This window comes from Asterias amurensis, chromosome 3, assembly GCF_032118995.1.
Source record: "Asterias amurensis chromosome 3, ASM3211899v1".
Classification (NCBI taxonomy): Eukaryota; Metazoa; Echinodermata; class Asteroidea; order Forcipulatida; family Asteriidae; genus Asterias; species Asterias amurensis.
In genome coordinates, this window is record NC_092650.1 from 28,181,051 (window position 1) to 28,207,678 (window position 26,628).

The window sequence follows — 26,628 nt, forward strand, 5'->3', positions numbered from 1 at the left end:
AAGCCGGTTGGACTCAGGAAACATGACAAACATGCAACAGCCGTATGTGTTTCTTTTAGCATAATTAATTTGTTGCTATCATCTGTCCATCCCACAGTGACAACGCTCTACGGCCCGGATAAATTAAAACGATTTCACTGGAATTTAATCGATGTTTGATTAACTGTAAGTATTCCATATTGACCATGGAAAGATTCACTATTTGCTGCTTTTATAGAACGTTTTAAAATAAGTGATTCTAACTTTGGAAGACGTGTAGCAAGGGAGAAAACAGCCCCGAATTCTCGAATGAATTGAGCTTTAATTTCATAAAGTTAAGCATATGCGGCATTTGACATTATTTACGGTTAGTTTGTTTGTCGAGTTGCTCGCTAGCTAGCCGTTCCTGCCTGCTGCCGCATGTTGCATATGTAACCTTGGGCTTGGCTCTCATTGATTCAGTGTCATGACTAGCAATGAGGCCAGCACTGGGTAGATCATATTTATTTTGGGGCTGTCCAGCTGTGTAGTACGTAGTATAAGTGCTCCCGTATAGTACTTTTAGTACTAATCTAGTAGACTAGTAGTAGTACGTAGTAGACTCATATAGTCAGACCAGTGAGTGACCTGCAGTTGTTTATTGTACCAATACATTTTTTAGGATTAGGATTCAAATAATAATACTTGATTGCCACTATTTTTGTAAAATGTAAGTAACATTTTTTAATAATTTAATATATGAAATTAAAACAAATGGAGGCCAGTGATTTGTTCGGCCTTGAAATGAAGTCCAAACTCATCATGACCAGACAATTTTCCAGTGGTCTTGACTCTTGTTGTGTTTTTCAATTGACTATATTTTATATTAAACAATTTTTGTATATCACCTCGCTGTGTATTTTAAATGTGTGGAGTATTGAAGCATGAACAAATTAATGAGATAATGTTAGGGCACATGCCCCCCCCCCCCCCTCCTACATGAACACTACTGATTTGTAGACAATGTGAACATTTGTAATTGAAATGGCCTTAAATTTTCAGTCAGTGTACTAATGAAGTTTTTTTAATCTTTTTATTTTGTTAACTGTTGCTGTTTAGTAAACTGTATTAGTATGGCTGAGAAGAGTGGAGGTCGGGGCGGCACGGGACAAAGAGGCAAATATTTTGATCTTAGAGTCAAACTTTTTACCAATGAAGTTTTCCCAGTTCGAGATGTCTACAATGAAATGAAGGTAAGCATCAGTAATCACACAGAATAGTGAGAGGATTGTTAGGGGGGGGGGGACTGGACTGAGAACGCAAATATTGCAGATTCAATTAAGAGAAAAATTAATATGAGTCTATTACATTTTGTCTCGTTTGAACCTGTAATATTCGCGTTCTCAGTCATAACATGTTTTTCTTTGTGGGTAGAGCTAGGGCCAAGCATCACCCTTACCCCAAAATCCCTGGCAGACAAAAATGTTCTTGTTTTACCATTCTTCGATTGGAAAACAGAATTTCTTAAGAAACCTAGTCCTACATTAGCCATTGGGCTCAATCAGGGATTCTCAGAGGCACCTTGAGGGGAGGGACCCATTTGCCCCAGTTCACTATTGTAGAACAATCTGCATTCTTGATGTGTAATTCTTGATTAATTTACTTGTTGTTGTAGGTGAGGGCTCTTAAAGCTAGGATGGAGTTTGTGACCGGAGTTCCGAGTCATCTTCAGAGGTTGACGTACTTAGATGGAGGTAAGTATAACACACAGCAGAATACTGGACCAAGGGTATGGTTCAAGACCCTCCTGTTTTTCCCAAGATCAATCGGCACAAGAGGGCACTCTCACCAGAGACTACTATCATAGAGTGGTTATCCCCGGCGAATAGTGGTTTGTGGTTGATAGCGCCATCTATTTCCAACTCTATTGGTGAGGGAAATAAACAGCAGAAGTGTATACTACATGTTGATAATAAATAATAGGAGTGTCTTGAACCATGCTTGAACCAAGACTAGCATGAGGGGGAGCAGACCTGCTCTGCTAACCAAAGTCTGCTAGTCTGTCAATAATATATAAAAAATAAAATCAACTTCAGAGATAATTGATTTGTTCTAATTAAAGCATTGAGTCATAACTTGTACACTGCACCGTGATGATTGGTCCTGAGACTTTGTCCTGAGACTTTGTCACTCGAAACACAAAAGGAATGATTTGATCTCATCTAAGAACTGAACACAATCAATGATGTTGAACCTTGAGGGGAGGGGTTATGGGGGGAAACCAATCTTGAAGGGGCACATCAATTTTCATCTGGAAAGGGGCACGTCTATGGGTAAAGTTAAGTAAAAGCACAGGGCATCATGGCAACCGCTCTTTGTGTGTCGTGGGTGTCCTTGCTGTATGGTTACTGCAAGGCCTGGATACATATGACAAGTTTGTACTCTGTTTTCATGAAGTATGGAAATAAATATCAGTTTGAATGAATTAATGAATGTTTGCTTGTTTGGATTTACACCATTACAGACTAAACGTTTTTGCCAGCATACATGGCATAGTGGCCTCAATTCTCCCATAATATCCTTTTCTCCCGTGTAATCAAATTAGAATGTCTCTCCACTGATAGCTTTGGGTATTTAGACCTACTGGCTCAAGTCCTTTTAAATCCTTCACTTTGGTAATTGGATTAAGATGGATGATAATTAATAGTTTGTAAATTTATATTGTTTCAGCTGATATGATGGATGATAGTGATATTAAACATCATGACATTGTACCTGGTGCCGTTATTAATCTTGATGTATGGTATACATGGAAGACTCTTATACAAGCTGCCGCTGATGGAGAAACAGATACGGTTTGTTAGATTTCTGAATTGTGTTTGTAAAGAGTTTGGGTTTGAACAAAGAAAAGGTGACTGGAGTGGGACTTTAACCAACAACCTACAGATTAACGTACCGTTCTTCTATCAACTGAGCTATCCAGCCCTATGTTGGTGGTCTCCCAGTCAGTCAATATCTTTGTTCAGGGGTGCCAGTCAGAAGCCATACAACCGTTAGCTGACTTATAGCCAGGGATCACACCCAAGTTCAGGATACAACCTGGGAAGCAGCAGCCAGGGGTTCATCTTGAGGGGATGCAACTTTTTTTAATAATATATATTAAGTAATAAACAAAAAGGGAAACTAACTCTGTAAGTTTTAAAAATAGTTTGGGTTTGAACAAAGAAAATTTACTGGAGCGAGACTTGAACCAACGAACGAACAGTTTGCTCTACCAACTGAGCCAACTGTCTGTAGTTCATGAACAGTACGCTCTACCAACTGAGCCAACTGTCTGTAGTTCATGAACAGTTCGCTCTACCAACTGAGCCAACTGTCTGTAGTTCGTAAACAGTTCGCTCTACCAACTGAGCCAACTGTCTGTAGTTCATGAACAGTTCGCTCTACCAACTGAGCCAACTGTATGTAGTTCATGAACAGTTCCCTATATAACTGAGCCAACTGTCTGTAGTTCATGAACAGTTCGCTATATAACTGAGCCAACTGTCTGTAGTTCATGAACAGTTCCCTATATAACTGAGCCAACTGTCTGTAGTTCATGAACAGTTCGCTATATAACTGAGCCAACTGTCTGTAGTTCATGAACAGTTCGCTCTACCAACCGAGCCAACTGTCTGTAGTTCATGAACAGTTCGCTCTACCAACTGAGCCAACTGTATGTAGTTCATGAACAGTTCGCTATATAACTGAGCCAACTGTCTGTAGTTCATGAACAGTTCGCTATATAACTGAGCCAACTGTCTGTAGTTCATGAACAGTTCGCTCTACCAACCGAGCCAACTGTCTGTAGTTCATGAACAGTTCGCTCTACCAACCGAGCCAACTGTCTGTAGTTCATGAACAGTTCGCTCTACCAACTGAGCCATCTGTCTGTAGTTCATGAACAGTTCGCTCTACCAACTGAGCCAACTGTCTGTAGTTCATGAACAGTTCGCTCTACAAACTGAGCCAACTGTCTGTAGTTCATAAACAGTTCGCTTTACCAACTGAGCCAACTGTTTGTAGTTCATGAACAGTTTGCTCTACCAACTGAGCCAACTGTCTGTAGTTCATGAACAGTTCGCTCTACAAACTGAGCCAACTGTCTGTAGTTCTCAAATGATAGGGAGACTTCCCACAAACACACATATACATGTAGGGCACAAATTGTACACAACACTGTGTACATTGTTTTACATGCTGCCTGGAAGAATTGTATCATGATGATGTACATGTAGTTCCACACATTGACAGAAAGTTTATCGTCATACTACCTGATCCATAAATGACATCAAATGCTTGTATTTTCTTGTTCCCGTTAACAGTTACTGAAGCTTGGAGTTACTAAAGACAGTAAATACAATACTCCAAACTCTGAGGCAATGAATGAACGGTCAAAGGCAACTTGGTTAGCTGAGAGGGCGTTTGTAGCTCTGTGTATTGCATCACATAGAGGACATGTAGTTCTTGTACAGAAACTTATTGATGGAGGTAAGAGATTGTAAATAGATGTTATGAAGAATTAACCCTCCTACTATCTGACCATTCAATATCATGTGTAAACTAAGTATGACAGCCTGCAAAGAATGTATACAACTACTGTCTGACTGTTCAACACATAGCCTGTGTAGTTTTGAACAAGGGAATAAAAGAGTAGCGAAGAGTTCCTAAACTGGAGTTTAAAACCGGCAGGGTCGTGGTTCGGCGAGGGCCTTTATCGCACGACACGACCCTGCAAGGTTTTAAATGGAAGTTTAAGAACGAGTCACTACTCTTTTATTCCCAATCATAAATGCCTTTTTGCTTAAAAGGCATAATAAAGTAAGAAACTCTGTAAAACTTATCCATTTTCCAATGTCCTTGAGCTCTCATGTACAAATGTACGTGTGTTGCATTTTTATGACTTAGACAGTTTTCGGATATGCATCGTGCACGTAGTTAGTCTTGGTGCAAGACATTTCTCATTTTCCTTTCACACACAGCGCGGCAAACTCACCAACAGCGCCGGCATTGCCCATAACGAGAAATGTCTTTCACACACAGCGCGGCAAACTCACCAACAGCGCCCGCATTGCCCATAACGAGAAATGTCTTTCAAACTCAGCGCCGCAAACTCACCAACAGCGCCCGCATTGCCCATAACGAGAAATGTCTTGCACCAAGACTAGCGCGTAGTATGCATCTAAACGTATCCGAAAACAACTGGTTATAAACAGCTCCAGCTGGTCATTATAAACCGTTTAAACACCCCCACGTGACGCGCTCTCCACCAATAGGAATAGCGAAACTGTCTTAGCTGAGGTATGTATGAATGATATATATCGTATAGGCTCGCACAAGGAGTTTGACCATTGCTGGGCTTTACAAAATGAGATCATTAAGCTATAAATGCAGCCACATAAAACACCGGTCAACCCATGCATTGGATGAATGTTGTTGATAGTAATTGTTGATTGTTGTATCATTTGTAATTTTAGGATCAGATGTTCATGACAAAACACCAAATGGTCGTACAGCACTTCACATCACTGCTGCCCAGGGTAAGAATAATGCAGTCGAAGTCTTACTGAATAATGGAGCAACTATTGAAGATCCTGACAATGAGGGGAAGAGTGCACTCGTTCTGGCTGGTCTATGGGGACATAAATCATGCGAGCGTCAAATATTCCTCTTCCAGTGGCAACAGAGGGCAGCAAAACAAAAGCCTATCTCTGACAGTGGACAGCTACTTGCTCATCAGATGTATGACTCAAAACTCAAGACATGGCTAACAGGACCCGAAGCTCAGTTGTATTATTCCCAGATCCTTCCACCGGGAGAGTTCTCAGGAACGGGTTTGTCGGCTCCGAGGAGATCCATATCACCTCGACCAAGTTCTGCACCTTTGGAGCGGGGAGTGGATGAGACGATAAGAAACGGGAAGTTAATGGAAGGGAATAGAGGGACTCAGGTCTCGTTAGGAACTGAGTCCTTAAAGTCATTGAGGATAGCTGATTCAAAGAAGACTAGCCCCAGCAAGGGACGATATGCTAGGTGAGTTACATGGCTATTTATTACACTCACAAAGAACACCACATGTAGCGCCAATAACAGGATGGATAGGAAACAGGAAAAAAATTTTAGTTTTAGATGTGGGAGGAAAACCCCAAATTGGTTAAACCATGCAATCAGGTAATAATAATAATAATAATGGAGTCTTATATAGCGCCGGTATCCGCCACAAAAAGGCGCTCATGGCGCTCGCTCAGGAGGGACTGAACTTCCAATTCACAGGACTGAGGTGGGATTCGAACCGAGGTCCACAGAGGTAAACACATTCAACATTAAACAGCAGTAAAATAAGTATCTTATTCATGTCTTATTGCCTTTGTCCAAACCCAAATGTTCACCATTTATTCATATAGACCTATTGTTCTTTCTTTCTATCAGCCCATTTCAAGAAGCTAAATCCAAAGCATCTGGTGATAAGAAATCTTATGACGACTGGCTGGCGCAGAAAAAGGCTAAAGAACGCCGGCAGGCAGAATCCAAACGCAAGGTCATACAACAAGAAAAGATCAAAGTAGAAGATGAACAACGAGCCGTTCAAGAGAAGGAGAAATCTTATGAAACGTGGCTGAAGGAGCAGAAAGCAGCGGCTAAAGGTAAAGGGAAAGGAGGTCCTGCATTACAGAGCAGATCCCCAGAGAGAGGAGTGGTTACTCCGGATGATAAAGGGTTAGACTTAATGAAGATTAGGAAAGAAATGGATATCTTACATCCTGTACAAGTACATCACTGAAGAACTTCAAAAAAATCTCAGCTTCTCAAGAAACTGTCATCCTGTATAAGTAGTTCACTGAAGAAGAACTTCCAAATAAGAAACTGTCATCCTGTACAAGTACTTCACTGAAGAAGAACTTCCAATTAACTCGTCTTTACAAGAAACTGTCATCCTGAAGTACTTCACTGAAGATAGACCAAGAAGGTCCTTAAGATCTTCCAAATTACTTGGCTTCTCAAGAAACTGTCTTCATATTTTACCGTTTAAAGTCCTTCAATGATGCATCATGATGAAATTTTATCTGATTCTCTGACGAGTCATAGATTGACTCGGAGTGGTGATCTGAAATATTCCTTTTATCCGTCCAAAGGTTTGTGTGAAACCTTGATATTGGACAAGCTTTTACTTCAAACTGTACTAGTAAGATATTGTGTATTTATGTAAATTAGTGGTGGTGGGATTTTATGGTTATTTTAATGCGTCTTTTATTCTGTGATTGCACAAAGTAAGTTTAGCAACCAGTTTAAACTGTGTAGATCAGTTTTGTGAGGTGGGTTGAAGGTACTAGGGCCTATATATGGATTTTTTGGGGGTCAATAAAATCTGTGGAAAGTTGTACAGTAATCTTGTTTTAGTAGATGCAATTTGAGCCTGTAAAACCGGATAGAGTGACAATTCTAGTAGGTTACAGTTGCAGGGAATTGAAAGAGATTTGAAAACAATTTATGAAAAACTTGCACTTTTAATAGAGTTTAGGTTGAATATTTATATAAAATTAAAAGCTTGCTGCTTGTATTTATTGTCATCCAGTACATCATGAAGGCAGCTGGGTCTAACTTTAGCGCTGTTGAACCTTAAAGGTTCAACAGCGCTAAAGTTGGATCTTTAAAAAGGTCAAGTCAGGCTGGGGAGGTTCTTGAGCAATACAGGCCCAGAAAGGGAAAACAAAAACCATTGCTTATAGGCCTACAATTTTTCTTGAGCAAATTAGCAGAGAACCTGAAGCACAATACAAAGCATGGTTCTTTGTGGTTACTCATTTTCTGCTGAGCAAATTTGTCTTTACAAAGCAGCTTTATTGCTAAACTGTTTCTGATGCAATTTTGTCTTTGCCTTGGAAATAATGTGCCTTGGTAAACATGAATATATAATCTTTGGGGATCAAGCATATTTAAAGTTGTTTTACTTTACAATGTTTCAGTGCGTTTACATAAGATTCAAACTGGCCTCTTTTGACCATGCATTCTGGGTGGTCTAGAGCGGTGAGACATCTACTCTAGAATGTGTGTCGGGGTTCAAATCCCACCTGAGTAGTAATGCCTGTGAATTATTGTCCACATGACAGGGGGGCGGTGCTTATCACACATCAGTGTAGAGTAAAACAACAATTACTGCTCTATGAAATTGTTTTAATAATAACTTGACAAATTGTTTTCTAATGGGAACCATAAAATAACATTCAGCAGGGGATTTTATTGACAGAAATCAATTTGAGTCACTCAATTCTCTAATATTTAATTAATGAGAAAAAGACTACTAATAATTCTATTGCCAAAGAAGGTTTTCTGTATATAAAGAAAAAAATAAGCTAATTAAGAACAAAAAGTGACTATAAATGTAAACCAAAAAACAATCTGACTTTCCAGTTGCTGTGTCTTAAGAAAGAATTCAATCACGAAACAGCTAAGTCTTAATTTTCAACCTGTTTGAAGTGTATTTGACAGTAGCTTGGAGTAATTGTATTATTATTAAATGTTTCAAATCTACCTCTGTGCATTATGTAAAACATTTATGTACGGATAAGAATCATGTCTAAGATGTATTACTCTACAATAATGACAAATCTATTCTGATTTTGAAAATGTCATGGTGGAAACTCCATGATAGTTTGCAGTAAGAACATGGAAATGTTTTTTCTTACAAGTAGGGTTCAGAAATTTGCATGGTTAAAAAGTCTATAGCGGTTTCAGTGATACCAAAGAAGTGTGTTTTGTAATAAGGTGTGCGCAACATTGGTAAGTGTGAAAATACTCATTAAGAAGAATGTGAAACTTGACATGGTGGGAGTATAATCAGGTTTATGGTAGCAGCATGCATCTCTTTTGACTAGTTTTGGTTCCGAGTTGTCAACCACCGGTTCTTTTCAGAACCAACACTGCTCAAAATAGATTTACACATGGTGCTTCGGCATATCTCACCTGAAAATATTCAATGTTCATTGGTCAGCACATAAATTGAATGGTGTATCAGGTGGTATTGGTGGGGAGCTTCACTGGATGTATTTTTGCTTGAGTATAACAAAGAAGTTTTGATGTCAAGGGTTGAGAACCTGATGTTTGAAAACGGTGACAACTCTGATGTCTGTTTACTGTGATGACGATTGAGCTTGAACATTCACAGGTTTGTTATGCAACATAATGTTGAATCAAATGAAGTGTGAATACTGTCTTTGATACTTGCCAATGTTGTCCACCTGCCTTAAGAGTAGAGATGAGGAATTCTGCATGATGTGTCTCTTAAAAAAACTAGACTTGTGTTTTTTCAGAAGGAAATTATTTCCAAGATGTGACTATTAACTTCTCTATGTCTGGACTAGACTTGACTGATAAGGATACTCTTTTCTAATGTAATTTCATCCCGATGTGTTGTGTGTGGAAAGTTTTACACTTTCAGATATTTGCACTTTGTAAAGTAAGCACGTTAATCGTTCCCATTTGATGTAAAAACACTTTTATGGTGACTGTGACTTCTTTTTTTTTTAAGTAAAAGGCTCATAGGTGTGGGACAATTTTTTACTTACCGGTAAACTGTGCATTGAACTTAATCTACTTACTATGGCCATTGCCTTAATTAATACACCTTGATATTTCTAAAAATGAAGTTTTTATGCAAATCACACTCATTAAAATACTTACACCATCTGATATCCCTTTTAAACGCTCAACTGGTGAGGCACAAAAAATGTCTAATTCAGTACTATACGTTTTCACTACTACATGTACCCAGCTAAACTAAGGTTGCGTACACTGTACAGTTCAAGTTGAATCCATGTTGTGCCATTGAGCAAGGCACTTAACCATAATTGCTTTATAAAAAGAATGGACGGTATTGCACTCTGCTCTACCAGCCAGGCTCTTTATCATTACAGACTTTTGAGAAGGGGTGACCCTGTTTCAGCCCCTGCGTGCAGTACACGTAATGGCAATGTGCCTGACCCCTGTTGAGAAGGGGTGACCCTGTTTCAGCCCCTGCATGCAGTACATGTACATGTAATGGCAATGTGCCTGACCCCTGTTGAGAAGGGGTGACCCTGTTTCAGCCCCTGCGTGCAGTACATGTAATGGCAATGTGCCTGACCCCTGGTGGCAGCCTAAATGTCTGGGCTGGGAATGTTAGGCGATCTCTCATTCAAAATAAATGGGGGGAAAAAGACAATGTTGGGTTCAAAGGTTTGGGTGTTGCGTATTAATCCAAAGGATTCTGATTGGATAACGGTAACACGTCAATGGCTTGGGGTTAGTGTCTGCTGCAGTGCTCCTTCAAGATGATAAGTTTGGGGGTGCGGGGCTGAACTGGGGTTGTCTATGATTGATTCACCAACAGCTGAAAGCTATTTGTTCTACTTAAATCACCTTCATGCAAAATGGCTATGGGTGAGTTATGTAAGGAAAAAACTGCATAAACACAAATATTAGGGTGTTGGGAGGGACTTGTCACTGACCCGGAATTTCACAAGGCCATTTCCATTGCATGCACTGGAAAATCTGAAAGTCTATATGGGGCATCAATGCAATGACCAGAGAAACAAGGGTCATGGCATTTGTGTAACTCCAGGCATGTACTCAAATAATGTCTTGGTAAAAGACTAGAGTGGGGATAGAAACTACTCAAAATGCACATTGTTAAAGTCTGTACTTAATGTGAATGCAGAAAATAAAGAATCGTGTGTGAAGACAAATATTGATTGTGTATCCATTAATGTCCCTCTTTATTCTGATATGCAGACAACAGGTGTCAAAAGACCAACGCAAGTAAACATGAAAAGCTTACCAATATTTAAATATAACATTTCTTAGGTCCAAAATAGCTAGTGTAAAAAGGGTTACAAAATGTGGACACTATTCAGTAAAATCACTCTTCCTTTTCAAAATTTTCATTCAAACTTTAATTTCTCAGATAAAATGGAATGTTAATTCTTCTGAATTCAACACATTATTATAGTCTTAGAAGTATACCAATAGGAGAAGGTTCAGGTAAGAAGGTTAGGCAGAATATCTTGGGAGGGGATGGGAAATAAATGATGCCTTTGGCAAGTTTAGGGGTGTTGGCCTTTGGAATCAGTGGCTCATGTTGAAAATATGTGCCAATGCTCTACGCTCCATTATGGCAACAGAGCCCTTCCTTTTAGTTTCCTCTATGTGAAAATAAACCAACTTGTATATAATTCAGTAGGCCCTCTCACCCCTACCCCTAGGTCGGGCAATGAATGTAGGATTACAACATGTAGTATCCGTTCCTTCCAGTTTTTTCATACAAACTGTTCTTTACTGTTCATTAGGTTTAAGAGATAACAAAGGGTGTTTTATCATCAATTAACATTCTTTAGAAATATCACATTTTGTTCAGCAAAATTTAAGGCAAGGGGAGGTTTACAAAAACAGCTTAAAATCACAGGAATTCTAAACCTCTCACGTCAGAATTCTAGCCTTGAAGAACTTTTGAAGACAGAGAGATGTCAATAATGTAATAAAGTGGCCTTTAATCCAATGAGGGGAATTCCCTCTGGTACTTTACCTTTACCCCCAACAAAAAATCAACCAATCATTTTAACGAATACAAAGTTAAATTCCCTTCAAATGAATATACATGTAGCGCAAATCTAGTGTCTCTAAACGCTCACAAAGATTTTTAAAAAAATAATACATAATGTGAATTTACAAACTTAGGACAAATTAATCGTGCATAACATTGTGGTGTTTAACCATGTAAAGAATTTCCAATTTCATGTACTGATAAGTAAAAAGTATAGAACTAAAACAATAACTAAACACAATCTACTGTTATAATCAACCTATAATGCAGGAGTTTAAATCTACAGGTATGTCCAAAGTAATGCAGAAAACTTAAGAAACAACAATTTACACAACAGCCTTAGATAGCAAAGAAATTAGCAAAAGTTTTTTTTTTTTTTTTTTAAGATTTAGTATTTGTGTCTTTGACTTGCAAAAGGTTGTTATGTCTTGTACCTTAACTGGAAATATTTGCCATTGAGGACCAAGACCAGGGTGAATGACCCGCTAAGCTTACAAACATCACTAAGCATAAACAATGAGGTGAGGTTTGTGGTAAACACCACGTGAAAATCTCTTTTGAGTAGTGTTGGTTCTGAAAAGAAATGATGGTTGACAAGTCAACGAAACAAGTAAAATTAAATCGTCCACTAGGGAACTTGACAAGGTAGTCGGAGGGTGTTGTCTTTTAAAACGGTGAATTGTGCACTGGTGTTTTGTTGCTCATTATACTTAGCAGATTTGCAATACAAAGCGCTCAGCAGTTAAATCAAAATGGGATCAGGGATTGATGTCTAAGAATTGCTGCAACATAAATTCAGATTACCAGCTAAAATCATTTGCAATGTATAATGTTTGCGACTGTTTTTTACACAAATCTGCTTAGTTAAAACTGTTAAAGGAACGTTACAGAATTGGTAAGAAAACAAAATCGTGAAGATCACAGATTTACATCAAACTTACACCGTCTAATGATGATGATAGTAGAAAACATCCCTTGAAACACTTCTGCCTGAAATGTCATTTTTGATGAGAAATAAATAATTTAACTTTGCGTTTGGAGTTTATCGCTCAGTGATCGTTTTATTAATTCTTTTTTTTGGCATCAATGTCATGCAAAATGTTTTATCGTCTTTTTCACTATTTTCTCGTGACCCAGATGGCCGATCGATCTCAAACTTCTACAGGTTTGTCAGTGTATGTATATTGTGGATTAGACCTACATAAACTGCCTACACTGCCGGCAACCGTTTTGTTAGCAAAACCAATTCTGTAATGTTCCTTTAAGAAATAACTTTTGCCTACAGCACTGTGATGTAATTTCCTTAGACTTCGGCTTAGGTAAGAAATCACATTTCTGTTTGAAATCACAGAAGCAATGTGTACTTTTTCAATATTACTGACAGAGCCCAAGCTAGCAAAAAAGCAAAGATGAAGCCACATATCCCAAAACAGCCTTAGTGAAATTTCTTTGGCACTATGCTGAATGCAACAAAATTGAGTCAAAATTGTGAAACTACATTCACCTGTTTGAGGGTTGATAATGTTATTCTTGCTGCCACATCATGAACGTTCCTGATCACCCTAACTCTTGTAAAGTTCAACAAACGCAATGGTAAAACAAAACAGATAGGTCATGCAAGTCACAAGTATGTACATGTACAGTATGTACATGTACTGCATGTATGTCAATCATTTGTCATTTATCATTTGGCAGGTGTGTACCTGTTTTTGAACTCTTGATATTTGCAAGCTTCACAGTTTCTCTTTCACCTTGGCCTCAGTGTTCTATGTACACATGTAAAGATATTAATTAATTAATACAATTTCAGCTGGTTTGGTGAATACTATTACATAAGATGTACATTATAAAATACTTGGTGGGTGTGGGGCTGTTGTAATGTTTGGATTGTATTTCCTTTTATCTTCCTTTTTGAAGTGGTTCCTGTTTGCATTTCTTGTTTTACATGTAGTTTCTACACCAGTACATTATCTGTAAAATGTTCAGTACAAAATGTATACAAGTCCTTTTTTTTTCTCAGTATGTACAATATTTTCCCCCAGCTCATCACCAATATTCAAATTCCTTATTTATCCAATTACTCATTTAAAAATCGTTTGTATATCAAACTTTAAGGGGATCTTTTTAAAAACAATTCAACCCCAAATGTATGCACATGAAAACATTTTACAATTGTAGTAAAGCACTTTTTTATCTACATGTTATCAAAAATACAATTTTATTAGTGATTGTGTGCAAATATTTACATGAAAAAATAGGCACCCTTGCAATTATGACACTACGCTGCATGCAGTTTAAACAATCGAATACAAAATTGGAATGAAGTTGTTTATTTCAACAAACAGTCCAGTCTCAAATGACTGAATTGATTCATGAAAGATGTGTTGTTGCTCATTGTTTCCAACCTGAATCCTCAATAATCCAGTCAATAGTTTTGTCTGATTTTGATGGATTCAGTAGTGAAGTTTTAACAAAATTGCAGAACTGCAATGTAACAAAAATTGCAGTACTGTAATTTCCCAAAACAAATTGTAGCTTTGAGTTTGACTAAATTAACTCTCTGCAGTAATGTGCGTAATGTTGGATCCTGCCTCACTCTAATCCAATCCAATGTCATTACTGTACATACATGAAGTAACTCAACACCCAAACTGATGGACTCTGATTATGATCAAATGCCCGATCCCATGAGTCATTTACTAGGACCATTCCAACAAAATATGGCAAGTCAAACTAAACCAATACATGCCATGCATGGGATTACGTCTTTGGTTTTACAACATGTACAATGAAGTTGGCTATTTATAGTATTAATCAATGTTGGTATTGGTTAAGCTGTACTTTTAGCCATCAGCTCTCCACTGAAAATAATTTAAAAAAATACTTGAGAAAATCAAGCTCCATACTGAAGGCACTATAGGTATAATGTATAACATGTTGTTACTTTGCTCCGATTGAATGATGGTGTCAATCACACATTGTACCAGAGCTCTGCTTCCTCATGCACAATGTTCTTATTGAAACATCTCAAGAAGGTTTTTACATGGTACAGTACCTACATGTACACTACAGATTTATAAAGCACACACTTGGTCACTGTAGACCATTCTTTTTTTGTCAATAGTGTAAAATGTCAATCAATTTCTGTACACACGTTACAATCACTTGCAAAACTGGCGCATTCCAACAGAATTGAAAACAGGCAATGCTAATGGAAACCTTAAAGTTGTTCAATACTGTATTCTACAACTTGATTGATCAATACACCATGCAAGTCTCAATGTGGATGCCAAGATTTGGGGACAAATTTGGTCCCATGTACGTTGCTTTGACATATCAAGGAAACTCGGGAGCATTTTAACAGGTTTAAATCTTAGAGGCTTTAATGACTTGCACAGTCGTCTACACAACAGGGAGTAAGTGTCACAGGTGTCTGGTCAGCAGATAGAACATCTACATGTACAGACTGGTTGAAACCCCCCCCCCCCCACCCCCTAAACATACAAATGCCAATATGTCAAACAAATACATACAAGCTATTGTTATTACAGTGTGCTGTGTTGAGGTGTGTGGAACATAGTGAAAACCTGCACAACTGGCCTGTTCCCCCCTTGCCTTGGTGTCCCTTTAAAGATTTTCCAACAGATGGATGTGCCATTTGCAGATGTGCATTGGCCTCTCAGAGATGACATTCCACCAGGCCTAGAACTGGAGAGTAATCTCCTCCTAGCAATGTTAATTTAATTTCTCTTTCCATCTAGCAGTCTCTGGGGATTAGCAATCAGCTTGCTCAGTATGTGTGTTTGTAGAAACCACAATAACATGTGAGATGATTTAACTGATTGATAGTGGCAGTCACTTCATAGGTCAAGAGAATAACATCTTTACAAAGAATACACTGTAGAAAATGCCAGGAAAGTGAAGTGGATACTTGTCAATGTGCAAACATGAATTGGTTTTAACATTGAGTTTATTTGCTACCATTATTACATGTGGTTGTATGTTTTATCTTCACCTTGCTGTAAGTGGTTATTAACATCATTTGCATTTGTACTGTGTGGTGAAACTGTTGTTGACACAGAATGGCAGCTTATGAAAGCTTGCTGAGAGCTTCATAAAGTTAACCTGTGTGAATTGAATGACATGGATCCAACAACCTGCTAACTGCTAATCAACTTGGCTAAGCTAGTCAGCTACTTGTACATAGTGTACACAGTAGCTCTTACTTTACTAGATGTTTGTTAAGACCCATCACAGCATTAACATACCCTTACTCTTGGCATACAGGTCTACTTCATTTTACCCAATACAAACAAACCACCAGCATATTTACACCAAACCCAATGATAAATGTACACAAAATAAATGATTATCAGTGTTTAACTGTAATACAACTCTTTGTAAAAACATGGACGATTGAATTACATGCACATGTAGGTCACTCTTGGTGTTTACAGGTTTGAGTTGAAACACTGGGATGGTGCATAGAGCAGGCATGAGAATGGGTGATGATAAAAAAACAGGAAAAAATTCAGTTGATTGAAAATGTCAATATTCCATCATTTTTGTGTGCGAAGCAACACGAGCGTGCAGCGCGAAGTCCCTTACGCCCGGGGTCCAGGGCCCGCTTAAGGGCCCTGGGAGCTCTGGCTATTTTAGAAGCTCTGTGGTGGTCTCTGATGCATTTCTGGTACCTATTTTTCCAGGTAGAAGTGAGCTACTTTTGTATGATTTTTCCTTTTTTAAAACAAAAATAATAGGTTTAAGGCAAAATAAGGAATGTAAAGCTCAAAAAATTCAAACAATTTTGGGTTCGCTTGCGATTTTGTTACAATTCCAGAAAAAGAAGGGGGAAATTTTTTTTTTTTTTAAATAAATAATATTTTCATTTTTTTGACGATCTTATCCCTTATTTCTGCCCTTGAAAATGTTTTGTCTCACCAACAGCCATTTTTATAGGTTCTTGATTTGAAATTCGGTTGTGTAAAAGAATTTTTTTCCAAATAAATGTTTGAGGTTTTAACGATCCGTCGGCGACGCACATTAATTTTTGGCGAGAGCGATGTGTTTTTGAGACAGAGGTTGTTATTCAGCATAGAATATAACTGGAACGAGGTTGAGATTAGACCTCAACATAGAAATAGAACCAATGAAGAAAGCACGTCGTCCGGACGTACAGTGTATTCGCTGGTTCCCAATATATCTTTCGCTGGTTGTAAGGCAATAACAGGTACCAGTTTTCCATGGCCTGCCGGCTATCTCACATTCGTGCCGCGCCGCTCATTGGTTCGTGTACAAACCTGCACGTACACAGTAAACATGGTGCAAAACACGTGCATTGTTTTTTCAGTAGACTTTCACAAGTCTCCACATGTTATCTTTGCTGCAGCAGCAAGCGCATTACACGCAAACATTATTGAACCGTACCACTATAAACGAAGCGAGGAATGAGGCAATTTTATACATCTGTCGCTGCTGCTGCATGCATGCGCGATGCCAGGAACACCACAAGCCGTAAACTGGGCCAGTTGCTGGACGGCAATTTATTGGTTAGGTGTAGACCCAGTAACTGGGGCGCTGTACTCCTTTTAAACAATTTTTGACTTCATCTGTCGACGACAGATGAAGTCAAAAATTGTTTAAAAGGAGTACAGCGCCCCAGTTACTGGGTCTAGGTTAGGTGCCGTTTTTTTCATGAACGCGGTGTGGATCCGCGATAATAACAATTTCAAAGGTAAACTTACATTGTCTGACTAGAGAAGAGGGATTAGAGAAATCCATATGTATACCCCCAAAAACCTACCCCCCGAATTTTATAGCAAATTCACATCGAACTTGGAGACCACAATTTTGAAAGGAAAAAAAACGGAATTCCGGTTTAAACCGGAAGATTCTCATGCCTGATAGAGTGCTACACATTGTCTCTTCAACATTACCTACCATATCTGCCATTCCTAACTGCTCTTCTGTCATAAAGGACTGAAACATCTGATTATTTGAAAGATGCTTCACCTGGGCCTAATTTCATAAAGCCGGTTTGCACAAAAACTTGCACCGAATGGTATTGCTTAGCAGAAACAGGTTACCAACCAAAATAACATTAAGTTTGCAATGCTGTTACTGGTGCCCCACCAAATTGTTGCATAGCAAAGAAACACTTGTAGCACTAGCAGTATTTTCTGCTAAACAGTTTATGAAATTGGGCCCTGGTGCCATGGCCTTAGTGCATTATTAGAATTTCAAAGCGGGCTGTTTTATGGGCTCAGTACACCATCTCACACAAAACATGGATTACTGAGCTATGCACAGTAGCTCTACCATGAGTAGCCATTCCGGGAAGCTTAAGGAGATTGCAAACTCCGATGATTCAATTTCTTACAGAGTACATACATTATCATCATCTTCAACACCTTCTTCCATTGGAGACACTCCTCCATTTTCTTGAATGATGTGTTCTTTAGTAGACTGCTCTTCATGAGGGGATGATTCCCTTTCTTCTGCTGTTTGAATGTTTCTTTCATCTCCTCCTTGTTCAGAATTCAGATTATTTATCGTCTCTGTTAAGTCTTTGACTTCATCTTCATCACTATCATCTTCAGTCTCAGTCAAAGATGGGACTGATGCTGTAGAGACTGTTGACATTCTTGGCATGAATGAGACAGGTTTACCACCTGATAAAGTGTTTCTCTGGTTTGCTGGTTTGACTGTAATGATGAGGTTAGAGCTATTAGCTACCATCATATCAGTTACTTGGTCAAGCGTCTTACCACTGACTTCAATACCATTGACTTCAAGTACTTCATCATTAACAGCTAAGAGTCCTGTACTCTCTGCAAGTCCACCTGGTACAAGACGTGAGATGAAAATACCAGGAACTTTCTCCAATCCATGAGGAGTTACTCTGACGCTGGTTCCATCTCGGATGTAGAAACCTAATGGTTTCTCAGAACCATGTTTGTGGAGTTTGACTCTACGATGCGTCTCTGGTACAATATCCACATCAATGATGGCTGAGACACGACGGAAATCTTGTGGCATGCCAATGGGTAGAGCTAGCTGCTTAGGGGCAGAGACACCACCCAGGTTGAACTTACTCTTCTTCTTTGAGCTTCCATACATGTTGAATGGTTGCATCTGAGTGACTTCATCTGAGATACAAAGAAATTAAAAAGCTCATGTCAGATTGGAAATACAATGTTTACAATTAGTCATTTGAGTTTATCTTATTTGTAATGACAATAACAACGCATTCCATATAAAAACTAACTTAACCTATGTGTTTGGGCTCCTATATGTATGAAATAAATCTCTAGGAACATCAAGAGTTAGAGAGCTTTTTTTAACACAGGCTTAGATTTACACTGTCCCGCCTGTTACAAATGTACATAGGCCTAGATTTGTAAAAGTTTCCCATAGATAAAGTAGTATTTTCCAATGGAAGTGTCCTTAGTAAATAAAAAAGGCCTTGCCCCCTCAAATATGAAATTGCAGGCCTGCAAACGTGTGCAATTTCCCTAAGAAATTTATCTAATGGAAACTTGCCTAAATGCTAAAAATTCTTAAACTATCATTGAGAAATACATGTATGCCATAAAAACAACAGACTTTACTTTTCTGACTGTACATGTAAAACCAATCTTTGAGTAAAACAGGGCTGGCAATAATTCACCAGTTGTTCTTTATTTTTGCAATACAAAAATCTGTTCAGTAGTGAGTAGTTTTGTAAGCATTTCAGTGTAGTTCTGATCATAGACAGTAGACCGAGATGGTGGAGTCATCTATGACCTTAAATGCAATCTCTGACCTCTGTTACTGTCTGGTATAAACAATAACCACCACCACTTATAATAATATGCTGATGTAGGTGACTAGCTCTCCAAGCTAGCAACTATTAATCATTCAGGTATAGCGTTCATGGTCATGTATATATAAAATATATAAATTGTGAACAAAATGCACAGTATACAAGCTTTAGCACTTGATGTGCCTGATTGATATTCTGAGTGTTGCTGTTTTGTTCCATATTGAAATAATCTCTTGAGTTCTTGTGGCTCTGAAAAGAACAATTGATGATGGATCATCTCGGCATCTCTCGCAGACTTGTACGTTTCCTTTTGAACATGTAGCTGCACCTCATCACTACATGCCACCCATGAAGATTCTCTACACTAGAACCATTTGTCTCAAGTTTTATGTCTACAATCAACCCATTTATAATAAACTTACATACATGTAATAGGTTTATTTTTACACTAGGATAAAAAACATAATTTGGTTTTTACCCTTACATGTACATCGGTGTGCCACGGGCTAGCTACATGTAGGTGGTCTTGTGGTAAGACATCTGCTCTAGCAATACAAAGGTCATGGGATCCAATCCTACCCGAGTGATTTGCCTTTAGATTTTTCTTCACAGAACTCCGGTTGGCACAGAGTATATATAGTGCTTAATACACATGCTTGTAAGGGTAAAAAACAACTTATATAATCAACTTTCTATAAAGCTTCTTGAGAAGAAACTTGCAGGCAATACCCACCTTTTCTCTGGATGACAATCCGTAATAATGGCCTAGCCATAGAGAGTGCTTTGTGGTAGTTATCGTCATTGTTGATTGGTAAGAGTTCACCTTGAGGATCTGTGTAGCCGATGAGGAAAGGTATCTTCGATATCTTATGAATCTTCTCAAGAAAGGAGTAAAAGTCTTCAAATGTTGCTTGAATAGTACCAGTGACTGTGAAACGACGGAATTCAGCATCAAACTGTGTAGGAACAATCAGAACAGATGCAAAATATTAGTATTTGTTCACCCAACGAAAGTTATACTTTCACTGTTCAACTAGCCACATCCTATAATTGATAGCATTGCTCTCCTTTTACAACTATATTTTCATGTGGTCAAATATATAATGCACTTTTCAAAATGGAATCAATAAAAAATACAAGTCTTGTACGATAACCCAGAAAAAAAATTGTGTCCCTGTTGCATCAATACCGTTTATCTTTTAATACTAACACTCTTTGCAATTTAAAAATACATTGTACAAACATAACACACAAAAATACAGAAAAATCCATGAATATCTGAAGATCCTGCACTATATTTTCCAATGTCTCAAAAACATGACAAAAACAAGAAGTAAATGTACTGTATATTACATTATGAAAACACAGGTGGCAGGTACATGTACGTAGGTACATTGTTCATTCACACACAGTGTATGTGATGCACCTTGACTTCAAAAAGAAAAAGCATTTATAGTAGCTCTTAAAGCACTAGTTGGTAATATTAAACCACTTGCAAATTATCTACTACCAACTTGACACCAAATACAAGTTTTCTAATAGCACTGAATATTGATGTGTTTTAAACCAATAAGACAGAGAATTGAAACTGTATCCATAAAGTAGAGGTTGACAGCAAACTCTGAGGGCAAGAGGTGGTATGCCATGGAGTGCAATGAGGTGTGTTACAATCCATAATGATCCCAGCTAGAAGCATGCTACTGTAGTAGCAAGGCTAGAAGCTGGTAATTGGAAACCCCACTGAGATTGCACCAAGGTTAGGGTGTTATAAAAGGTTTAGCTTGGTATGTCCAGTGCTTGCTTCTATGGTAGGTATTCCTTAATGTAAACTGATGCAATTATTGCAACTGAGTTCACATACATTCTACAATACAGTGAATTGTTAGTACAACTTTGTGTAGATTCAGGATTATTAATTTGCAATAGACCTACATAACCATATATTTTTTCCAAAAAACTACAATAATGTGCACAACGTATGTAAATTTACAAACTGACAAACTTGTCTTAGTGCACATTTACCATAAACAAGGCCAACAGCCACTCTTAATCTTATGTAAAGAAGAAAACATGTACTGCAGTAACAATGTCGGTCTGCATAAAACCATACCATGACCCTTTCTCGTTGAAAAACGCACATTTCCACAGAGCATGTGTACAATGTACAATGTATACAAGTACATGTATGTCTGCATATGCCAAGATACACCAAGTACATACATGTACATGTACATGTACATGTATACATTGGCTGAGGTATCAAATTTCACGATACCATCAGATGCAACATGCATAATAGTAGACCAACCAACCATCTCAATCATTGTTTTTAATTTAATGCAATGTGGGATAATTCATAATATTCACAGACTTATTAGGCCTACATACAATGTTAAGTGTACTGTAATAATCTTGTACTTTGTGTGCTGAACATTGTGACACATGGAATGGTTCTTGCATTGCATAAAAGTTTTGAAACTATGTATCATACCAATCTCTGGCAGAATTATAAGTATGCCCAAACCAGTGAACAACTTATGTACAGTTACACGTATACGATGTAATTATATTGTTGACAGATTTACTGTACCACATTTTGTTATTGCATAAGTAGCCATGGTAACAAGAAGATTGAAGTGTCTGTGGTGGGTGTGTCTACATTCCACACTAAGACAAGAAAGAATGTCCTGAATGTGAGGCCTGCTACAGGAACACCAACCACACAGTGATAGGCCTATAATTACCAAGAGTCTCACTACATCATGCAGTGGAAGGAGCCAATTCCTTTTACCACAATGACTCTGTATGTAATGGATTCGTTCAACAATTTTCATTTTCAAAATGAATAATCATTCAGCTTCGTTCTAATGTTTTCAAACTAGAGTAGGCTGAGTTTCGATTGAACTTATGCTCTTGAAGGGGCACGGCAATTTTCCTATTTGAAAAAATATTTTTACAAGGACATTTTAAAATTGTATTGGGACTTTGAAAAGGGCACTACAGCAAAAACACAGGGCACCATGACGGCAACTGTTTTGGGTGTCATTGGTTACATCGAGGTCCTTAACAAGAGGAAAACATTAAAGAATTTGTTAGAAATGATGGTGTCCCAGCCTAGACTTACAAAGCATAAACCCAAAGGAAGAGTGACCCCGATAAAATGCAATACTGTACATAACTCAGCAGAGCCAACAGGTTTTACCTTTAAACATCCTTAATACTTGAGTACTGTCTGAATGTAGTGTTAGGTCAATGGTCACAGTGGTTGATTACCAATGCCAAGGTATGCAGCTCTTCATAAAAAGTAATTGTCAAAATATAAAACAGGTTATAACTAACAATTTATCTGAGGAAGACCTGTTATGTATGATGTTAGGAATGTGCTGCCAGCTGGGATGTACAAAATGTGGTAAATTTTAACACTTGTTTTCTCAGAAAGAGGAAACACAGGTATTGTAAAATTTGGGTCAAAAAGTCAAACAGAGTTTCATATTTTACAAACGTGCCCAGTTTGCCAATATTCTGATATCCGTTTAACTAAGTAATCAATACAATGTAACGCCACAGACTGTTGTTGTTATTAATTGTTTTAGTTGTTATTGATGTTGTTGCAGAATTTAAGCATTTAACCACTTCATAACTTCCCATTATTTCTTCTAAAAAAGAAAAAATACTGAGTGCATTTCATGAGAATTCTGTTTTCTTTTTTCAATACTTTTTTTTTTAAAGTAAGTATTTCACTAACGATATTCTCAACAACAACTAAAATGTGTTAGTTAGGAAGCTCCATAAAGTTCTGAAAAATAAAACCATACAGAGGCATTATTAAGAGTTTTTAGTACCGATTATGAAGTGGTGAACACATGTCAGAGAAAGCTTTGATTTGTGTTCAAACGTCAATGTTGAATAAAACAAAATCGCAAACTTCTGTTTTGCTGTTCTGCAATTTGTAAGGAATCAATTCCTTATTCTATTCCCATTGAAAACTAAAAACCTAACCTGGCCTTGTATTGTCTTGGTTTACAAAAGTGGAACAGTAATTTGCATTGAGGTATTTGTAGGTAAACAAATACAGCACTGATCCAAGTCTGATAAATACAGTGGTTGGTGTGTACTGAGTTGGGGTCATTCAATGGTTAAATGAAGCCACACAGCCCTAAACACAGGGTGCAATTGTTACTGAGGCAGGCGTATTGTTTGAACATGTTGTTGTTTCAGTTCTTTAGTTTACCTGTGACGCATTATGATAATAGTCGATCTTAATAGCTTCACTTATTACTCTTTTGAGTACAATGGAAGAATGTATGGGGAATCCTAGGCCAATAAGTAGACCTACACAGGATACAACCATGGAGGAATAAATTAGAATACGAGTAATGTTGTACAACAACTTTTTTAAATGTAGATTGCATAACAAATTTATGACTTAAAACATACAGACTTTGCTTTTTAAAATTCTGTCTTAAACACTTGAGTAAATTTGATTGAATTTGGTTGACTCTGCCACTTTCAAACTATGACTGAACATGTTTTGTGTGCACTGGATGCAGCAAATGAATGAATTTTGAGTAGCAACTGAAGCGTTTTGTGTAGCATTTATACAAGGGAAATCACTGTGTAAGATTTTGTTTTTTTAATGAACCATGAATAATAAATGACATAGTTCAACTAAGTTGTCCTTCCTCCATTGAGCATTGAGTATTATCAAACAGATTACTCACACAAAACAGTAATCAATTGTTGTAAATCACAAAAGACTGTGGGAAGTTTCCTGCTCTGCTATTCTCTACTATACACTTGCCAAGTCAAGTGTGAATAACCACAGGCCAGCAGTGTGAGAAAAGGTGATTAATTGGGTGTACATTACAGACCTGGGTCAAGAGAGTGGAGCAAAAAGGGAATTATACAGTGGAGTCAGTCATTCATGTTGAATTGTATTTCATTAATGCTGCACCAACACAAGACAACACATCTTTGGGGGTAAATGAATTTGGTTGAATTTGTGTAAGAATTTTGTACAACTTTTTTATTTTGAGTCGGCATATAATGTGTTTTCTTCTGCCATCATTTTGCCATTTAGTTGCAAGATGATGTACTTGAAGTACATGTACAAGCTTGTATAGTTTGGTAGGTTGTGCCTTGGTTGGGAAAATAGAAAGCTGGGGAATCACCTCGGGAGTCAAAGTCACACTCGAAGTGCCAGTCAATATTTGTATACTTGCCTCCATTGTTAACAAAGATTAGCTCCTTGTTCAAATGGATCTAGCCATTGACTTGTCCACACCAGGAGCTACAATTTGTTGTGCATTCCCCAATCTTATTTTATACTCTGTAGGAAGAGTGACATAGTCCACAAATCATGAAAATAAAAGCTTGCTTTCTAAGAACGTAGGTTGCTGCAGTAAAACTAACTGACCTAAAAAGTATTTATTCCTGACTGAAAGGTATCTTGTGCCGGGAAGCTGTTTACAAAAATTATACTTCATTCAATTCAAAAAGCACAATGATTATGAATAGAATGTGCACAGCTTCTTACAAAACACAATATCGTTTCTATTTTTCAGCATATTCTCAATCGACAATACTCCTGGTTCAAGTTTTAAGGTAAACGTTTTAACTAGGTCCTGTGTATAAATGAGAATCACCCTGACCCCCCTGTATACTATAAGTCCTATATGCTACGGGAAAAGTAGGTAATGATCTGGATCTGGATATTATACTCCGATAAAAACGGATACCCGCATCGCATCAGAGTTTTATGACCTGACCAATGACCTAGCGGAAATGTTTTATGTGAAATACTGGTCTAGTGACCATTTTATTTTGTTAGGATCTTAGGCATGTTGTTTTTAGTAGGCATTGACTCACTATGATAAGTTATAATAAATTGGAAAAGTTTCCGTATGGCGCCACCACTTTTTCATTCGATATGAAATAATATAGGAACTTATTTACCTGATTGATATATCCCTTTTTGTAAAAATGAGTGAAAAAGTGGTGGCGCCATACGGAAAGTTATCCAATAAATTATACTATCTATAGTATTAAAATTCAGAGTTGATTCAATTTGTATTTAATTGTTATTTATAAGTTAATGTTTTGATTTAATATTATCCTTGTATAATGCTGTAGTGTAAAGCTGAAAGATTTAAAAGTTGTATACAATATTTGTATATTTTGTTAGATGGTTTGCCACAGTCATGAGCCACTGTTGACCAGCTGACTGACACTCAGTCAGACTGTCCATGACTATTTTATTCCAAATCCAAGTGTCACACCGTCGTGTCACTGTACCCTGTAAAAAGCTGTAGTGACTAGTGAGTGTCACAGTCAGCGTCAATGCTCAATATTCATAAGAAGGGCCACTCCCAAGCTAACAATATCTGCATTGGCTGGCACGATCTTGCAGCCAACAACCCTTTTCGGCCAACCAAGATGGACCTTGTCCAGTTATTGTCCGTGCGTAGCCAGTGGTAGCGTGGGCAGAATCACGACACTGGCTGGGGCAGCCCTGCTGGTGCTACGACGTACGTGCGTACCGTCCCGTACAGATAAACGTAAAATGTAGTAACAAACACAACAAATCTTACCTTACTTTTCACCTCAGTCAAACCATTAACAACGCTACTGTTTCCGTTGCTCATTTCTGAAGTGTTGTGTGCCATATTGGCAGCCAATTACTCCTTACATTGAGACGGAGGAAACGTATGTTTTTAGAGTTAAAACAGTATAACTTCCTTCCTTCCTCGAGTACCAATCCAACATTATCGAAACAAGAAATGTAGACGTACTGCCTGTGTACACGCTGGTATCTGTGAAGCCACGTTCGGAATGACTCATACAGCCGCGAACCAGCGGCCGACATTTGACCAATTCATTATAGTGTGACGTCACGTAAAATATGCGAAAACTGCCATAAAATTTAGTCAATACGTAACGTATAGATGGTACGCCTGAGCTCCAGCGAATAATTCTATCATACTGTACATGTAAATATGTTTGGCAATTTTAACCAAAGCTTTCTTTAATTTAAAAATCAAACTTTTGTTGAAAGGAAAATTATAACAATAAAAATGCAGAATTCAATGTTGTCAATTCTAGACACGAAATACACGTTCAAAATAAGCTGTCAATCCAAACTTTGGGCCACACCTCGACGCACCAGTCACACACTGTGTATGCCCCCATGCCATGCTTGTACGATGTATCATCAAAGAACATAAAACGAATCATCCTTCTCATTTTCACGTGG

General features: G+C 37.9%; 2 protein-coding genes across 2 annotated transcripts; one reads left to right on the forward strand and one right to left on the reverse strand.

Annotated features, from left to right (window-relative positions):
- The first annotated feature begins 26 nt into the window (after positions 1 to 26).
- On the forward strand, positions 27 to 10,718 carry LOC139935464 (uncharacterized). The gene is made up of 7 exons (XM_071930093.1): positions 27 to 165; positions 1,078 to 1,211; positions 1,634 to 1,712; positions 2,689 to 2,813; positions 4,323 to 4,488; positions 5,475 to 6,030; positions 6,427 to 10,718. Exons 2-7 carry the CDS (start codon positions 1,092 to 1,094, stop codon positions 6,776 to 6,778), a joined length of 1,398 nt encoding a protein of 465 aa, XP_071786194.1. The 5' UTR covers positions 27 to 165; positions 1,078 to 1,091; the 3' UTR covers positions 6,779 to 10,718.
- A 2-nt stretch (positions 10,719 to 10,720) lies between these two features.
- Positions 10,721 to 26,185, reverse strand: LOC139935465 (partitioning defective 6 homolog beta-like). Its single transcript, XM_071930095.1, has 3 exons — positions 25,967 to 26,185; positions 20,110 to 20,332; positions 10,721 to 18,720 (listed from the first exon to the last, which is right to left on the reverse strand). The coding sequence occupies exons 1-3, from the start codon at positions 26,039 to 26,041 to the stop codon at positions 17,948 to 17,950; spliced, it is 1,071 nt and encodes a 356-aa protein (XP_071786196.1). The 5' UTR covers positions 26,042 to 26,185; the 3' UTR covers positions 10,721 to 17,947.
- Positions 26,186 to 26,628: the final 443 nt, after the last annotated feature.